This window comes from Hordeum vulgare, chromosome 5H, assembly GCF_904849725.1.
Source record: "Hordeum vulgare subsp. vulgare chromosome 5H, MorexV3_pseudomolecules_assembly, whole genome shotgun sequence".
In the NCBI taxonomy this organism is placed as follows: Eukaryota; Viridiplantae; Streptophyta; class Magnoliopsida; order Poales; family Poaceae; genus Hordeum; species Hordeum vulgare.
The window spans coordinates 7291325-7297981 of NC_058522.1; the positions used below are offsets into that span (position 1 = coordinate 7291325).

General features: G+C 41.4%; 1 protein-coding gene across 1 annotated transcript; it reads right to left on the minus strand.

Moving 5' to 3' along the window:
* Positions 1 to 1897: 1897 nt before the first annotated feature.
* LOC123396153 (nuclear transcription factor Y subunit B-4-like) lies at positions 1898 to 5710 on the minus strand. The gene is made up of 3 exons (XM_045091200.1): positions 5562 to 5710; positions 5343 to 5472; positions 1898 to 2005 (listed from the first exon to the last, which is right to left on the minus strand). Exons 1-3 carry the CDS (start codon positions 5708 to 5710, stop codon positions 1898 to 1900), a joined length of 387 nt encoding a protein of 128 aa, XP_044947135.1.
* Positions 5711 to 6657: the final 947 nt, after the last annotated feature.

The window sequence follows — 6657 nt, forward strand, 5'->3', positions numbered from 1 at the left end:
ACGGAGCGTCAGAAATGAACAGCAACGACGTTTTGGTCAAAATCGTCGTAACTTTACGATGATTCCTGGATTGTCGTAACGTTTACGACGATCCTAAATCATCGCTGACAATCAAACCCGGTCCTACGTGGCAATATTACGACAAAATCAAAACGTCATGGTTGAAATCAGCCCAACCCATTTCAATTGATCACATGGGCTCGTTTTATTTTTTTGGGCTTTTCTTATTGGGCTTCTTTTTAGGCCTCGGCCTATTTACATCCACTTTAGTAAAAAAAATCGATTTTATTTTATCATTCTAATTTGGGCCTTGGCCTTTTCATGCCCAAATACATTTGATCCAGTTTCAGTTTTGGCCTTTTTCAATTTTGAATTCAGCAACTTTTTTCCAGAACTTGGTTTCATTTCTATTTATTGGGCCTTTTCAACCAATTATTTGTCCAATATTAAATGCAGCACTATTTCATATTCAAATCAAGAAAACTCCAAGTCGAATTAAAATCATCCATCATATAATATCACATAATACATCTCCCAGGTTTACATAACACAATAACTCATCTCATGGATACATTTCCTTACACAGGAATATAGCAAAAACGGACAGAATATAGCAAATACATTTCCTCCAGCTTGCCATTCACCCGTGTCGCGCCAGCGTACTTCTCGTGAAAACAGATCCATAGCAATGGCCTTCAGCATGATCAACAATGTGGAGAAACAATTCAACCAGGAAGGTAAAATTTGATTATTCAAATTCAACTTGGCAAACATTTCTTGCAACATAAAGATAAGCATGATAATTAATAATCCATTTCTTCCAAGTAGGAAAAGACATTAGTATTAGTATCACATTATGCAAGTTCAACCACTGAGGTATACCAATTTCCAGGTCTATACAGAGATATATTTATTTAAATTCTGCAAATATTGCCAAAGATAACTCTGGTTAAATGTTGTTTTATCAGCAGGCATATGTTTAACAGTCTGGAAAGATGTGATAATACAGGGGACAAACCATTTAAATTTTGTAAAAGGCTACACCACTGAACAATGGAGTAACAACCTATTTATTTAAGCAAAAGGAGGCATCAATTGAGGACATAGTAAATAAGTCCAGTTATCCAAATTCTAAATGTATTGTGACTGTGAGGTCTCAGTTTTGTGTTGCCAGAGTAAGGTCTTTGTTTCGTGCGTTAGATATGATGAAACCATATATAAATGCATGCCAAATAGTGCAAACTACAGTAGTCACCATATATTTATATGGCAATATATCTCATTGTGGGTTTTTGCAGCTCTGCCTGATATTCTTCTCCTAACAATGTCTGGGTTTGAATTGAACAAGAGTGTTCTTGTGCTCGTCCTCAGGATGTACTAGCTAGAGGACTGAACCATGAGAACAGTGTATCAACTTAGGAGATGTAAACTATTGTCTGTTTTAGTGAATCTATGCTCAATTTCATGTTCGTTGGCTGCACTAGGAATGGTGAACATGGGACTGCAGAAGAACACGGGACAGGGCCAGCGTTACGAGGTCCTGTGGATGCACCTGAGAATGCTTCCAAGGAGAACGTTAGCCCCACCAAGGAATCTGATGAGGTTCAAGACAATGGGTAAGTAATTGAATGGACATCTTTTATGTAATAGCATTTTTATGGCTTATGTATTTTAAAAATATCTTCTGTGTATAATCATTGGCTGAGTCCGTTTATGTATTTAAGTTAAATCTCCATTTGCACCTGAGTGAAAATCTGAATTCGTTCTAGCTGTTACATTCCATTAGCCTTGTCATTCTTGTAAAAGCTTGATTGATTTTATTTACAGCCTTGTCATGTATAAAGATAAGCATGATAAATCCATTTATTTTTGAGGATGCAAAAGTTTAAAAAGAGTGTTACCATTCAGAGACACAGTCCTCATAGAAAATATGTTTACAGCGAAGGAGGACAGGAACATACATCTTTTCCTGGGAGATGGCACACGTATCACCAGCAGCGATTGCCTGCATTGAGTTCCACCAACACACAGATACATTAGGAATCAGAAAATTCTTAGCTCCTAACTGAAATAGCAAAACAGACAGAAGAACTAATCTGTTATCCATATTCACTAGATTATGGACTATTGAAAACTTATATACTAGAGTAGAAGGTAAATAACAAAACACTAATGCGGTGTAGTCATCTTTATATAATATAAGAAGAGCAACACAGAATTAGAAACTTCCTCAGGTTTTGTGTTGCAATTAAAAATAAGAGTTAAGTGACACTGAAACTTCCAATGCGGTAACCCGATATTTCGAGCGGTAACCAAATCGCTGATTTGAACACAAACAATTAATAGTACTACAAATGCATTATGCGAGCGTACATTTATTATACTGACTTGGTAGATAATAGAAAGTAATTCTTATTCAGGAATTTTAAATATGAAAGCAAAAAAGTTTATCAAACGAAATCCAAAAAATCTCAAATTTTGCTACATCAAACTTTATCATATGTTTGAGGTACATGCCAAGTTTAATCGAAAAATAACATCCATGGAGATCTCACCGAAAAAAACAAAATCACTGCTGAAAGTATTGTGCACTGTTTGAGCAGTGATTTTGTTATTTTTGGTGAGAGCTCCTCGGATGTTATTTTTAGATGAAATTTTGCAAGAACCTCACCCATCTGATCATGTTTGAGTTCCCGAAATTTCAAAAAAATATATAATGTTTGATGATGATTTTTCAATGTTTTGCTAACTCGGGTGTACTACACCTGAGACTGAGAGTAGCCACTACTTTCCGTTTAATTAGACACTGGATTTTTCTACTCTCCACCTGACAGCAAAGTGGGTAGTCTGATAGCGCCTACTAAATCTTTATAGATAGATGGCACCACTAAACTGTAAACAACAATCTGAACCAGATCTCTTCTTTCGCTTGACGTATGTACATCTACTACTGATGAATCGACGGGTTTGTGTTATTGTATATAGCCTCCAGTGGTCTTGGAAATATGTGACCATTGTCTTGAGGTACTGATGTCAGCCTAATTTCCATCCATTGCTTCAGATGTCGCACCCTTGGGTCCAAAACCAAATCACACCAAAGTGACAGAGAGCTACCTACTGGTGAGTATATCCAGTATTTAACTACCGTTGTGATTCTATTAATCAAATAAATCATATGTTCTGCTTTTGTACAAATGCAAAAATCTGAGTAACCAAGCCATGCGTTTATCACTCTGGTGTAAAAAGTATGCCCTGTTAATTTGCAGTAAACATAAAATTTTGTATAATAACCATGACTTAGTTTCACAGAGGTATTAGCACGGATATGCCATGCATTTTTCTTTTCTTTTAATTCAAAAATCGGGGGATACTGGGGGACACACGCATCTGGCATGTTCGGCAGTATCGCCATGTCCCACCGTATTAGCACGGCAACTCGACAGTTTTGTCTGTGTCCATGCTTTGTAGCTTACAACAATTTATTTTGGTTTCTTTCAATAGTAATTAATATGCTGCCCATCTCATGTACGGGGTGGAACTGATAGGACAAGGTGATTCAGAGCTGGAAGAGCAATCACAATGCCCCCGTTAGTAAATATACCTCTCTTCACAGAAGATGGTCTTTTTGTGCCATCTCTTTTGTATGAAAAAGGAGTAAACGGAACAACGAGCGGTACATCAGCACGCCATAGTTTCATAAATTGGATGACTTGTATCCTTACTGATCTCATGAAAAAAGGCAGAGCTAATCCACACTAAACTTTACATCCCTACCAATCACAGCGGAGGAAAGTGCACAGACCTCATCACCATCTTTTATACCAAATGCACGCAGCTTGCCTTATCATCCGTCATTTTCTCATCCTTGAAGCATAAGCAGAAGTGGCTCCACACGTGCTGCCTAAAACAAGCAAAGCAATAACCTTAAATGTTAAGTTCCCACCACCAAATTTTAATTCAAACAAACAATGACAGTAAATTCCGCTCTAAATTGCCCATTATTCATTGCATGCCAGAGAAAAATAAACCTCTCTTCAATTATTTGAATTATCCACATGGCATCCAAGCGCAATTAAACGCAATTAAAAGCAAACAACTTGCTAAATCACAGACCCCTTGTATACATGGCATACCAAGTGACAACATTCTCCATGTCGTGTTATAGAGCGACGAACACTACTGTGAGCTCTGACGATCAGTCCAGCAAATTACTCAAACAACACCTGCTCATCAGAAACAAAAATGTGTCAATTGATGGCATGTATGAATTCTAAGACTACTGTAATTCCCCGTTTTTAGGGTGTTCCGCAATTCTATTCCTGTAGACATAGATATCTTATGTAGTGGTGTAGACAGTACATAAAAGAGGAAGAGTTGTATTTGTAAGTTGACTTTGCTAGCTATTATCCGACACAGTTGTAAAATGTGCACTTAGCCAAAACCTACATTTCCACTAAAATGTGCAGTTGACTTTGTTAGCTATTATCCGACACAGTTGGACAATTATTTCAGTTTGAGATTAGGCCACAACTGGTTGACATATTCATTTCATCCAACAAGAACGCGTTAGTTGGCATGATATGGTGGCCGGTGCAGAGAGACGTGCATAAAATTGTACGCGCGGAGCTGTTGATATGTGCACATTAAAGAATACCAAAAGGAGTAGAATACATATACGCGCCACATACAGAGGTATGACTAGAACTGAAAAACAGAGCGTTCTTCAGAAAAGCAGAGAAACTTCATGTGTATGTGCATTGGTTATGGACATCTTGAGAACTGAGATGACTAGTAAACTGACGATAGTTTTGGTGGTGATCTTCATTCATGTGACATTTCATCTTGTATCTTATATACTTCAATAATCGGAAGATTGGATGGACAGGTACGTATATTGTGGTATGATAGGTGAATAAATCAGTGTTAGTCATTGTATGTGCCTCCACTAAAGTCTACACTGAACTTAGTAAGCAGACTACTGAAACTGCAACTACTAGATGCAAGATTGAGCATTCAGAGAAGGCCTCGTACAGTGTTGATGGAACTAGCAAGTACGGAGTTACCGCTGGCAGCTCTGGATGGCATGCATTTTACTTTCTGGAATGAGTATATTTATCATGAAAACTTATCACACAGTACCCGTTTAACTTACATCATAAAAGTTCTACTGGCTACCCAACACTACTAAGTCATGGCTATCCTCGTTAGGGATGACGGTGTCGTCCTGTGCAGTTAGGCTAATCAGAGTGAGTAAACGGTGGTGGGTTCTAAAAAGGAAAGCGGTGATGAATTTGGCCCCAGCCAAATCAAGGCTAGCAGAGAGGGGAATGAATGAATATTACCTCCCGGTAGAGCTTGAGATAGAGCTTGAGGGGCTCGACATAGTCCTCGAAGCCGAGGGTGCCCATGGACCAGATCAGGTCGTCGCCGTTGATGGTCTTGCGCTTCTCCTTCATGCACTTCTCGCTGGCCCTGCGCCCAGGATCACACAAGAATGAGCTCATAGTGTTAAGCAAGCTGGAGCGGATCAAAGAGGGAGGCGAGGAGGGGCTGAGACTGACTCGCTGGTGATGAAGCTGATGAACTCGGAGACGCACTCCTGGATGGACTCCTTGGCGTCCTTGGCGATCTTGGCGATCGGTAGGAACCGCTCCTGCTCCTTGACCCCGCCCCCGCCGTCGCTCTCCGGCGTGCCCACCACCTCCGACATCACTACGCGTGCGCCATGGCAAGCAAAAAAGAAGGGTCAGTGGTGAGGTGACGAAAAGGGAAATCTTTCCTTGAAGCCTTGAGTGTTTCGGGGGAAGACGAGAAGAGAAGAGAAGCAGCGGCGCTTACCTTATTTGGGGTGGGAGAGATGGACGGAGATGGCGGAGGGGATCAGCGTTGTTGGTTGGTGCGGGAGGAGGGCGCGGCCGGCCGCCTGATCTAGAGCTAGGCTGGATGTCGATGGAGAGGATCTGCAGGCCGTCATGGCGAACCCAACTGGGCTTCTCCGTCAGCATCTTCGCGCCCCCCACTCTAATTGCCGCCGCTGCTGCCGCTTCTTCGTCAAGCCGAGGCGCCCATGGACAAAACCCGAACTCCGGGACGTCCCCTCAGGCGGAGGGGAGGGGAGGCTCTGGGGCTCCGGGATGCCGGAGGCGGGGGGCGGAGGGGGGTTTACGGGGCTGGAGGCGGGGGGCGGAGGGGGCTTTACGGGGCTGGAGGCGGCCGGAGTAGGGGGACGGCGGAGAGGGAGATGGGGACGAGGGAGGAGGGGTGTTCGATCTGGATGGGCTAGGGTTCGCTGTGCGGGAGGAGAGAGAGGAGCTGGGTGGGTGAGAGGGTGAGGGGGTGTGGGCCGTTGGATCTGTATGACTTGGACAGCTCAGCTCGTTTTCAATAGGGTGATCCGTGGACTTTGTTCTGATTGGTCGAGACATGTATCATTTAAAATAATCTCTAAGTGCTAAAAACAATGGAGATTTATGAAGAAACTACAAATAATATTTTGCAAAATGCCACCACTAAAATTTTCACTCAAGTTATACCATATTTTATGGATAATAACCAACTTCTATGCATTTTCTTTGGACGAAAAATTCATTTTCCATTTTTCAAGGGTCCAAAATGAGTTGTTTTGTGAAGGACTTACCATATATTTGTTGCAAAATT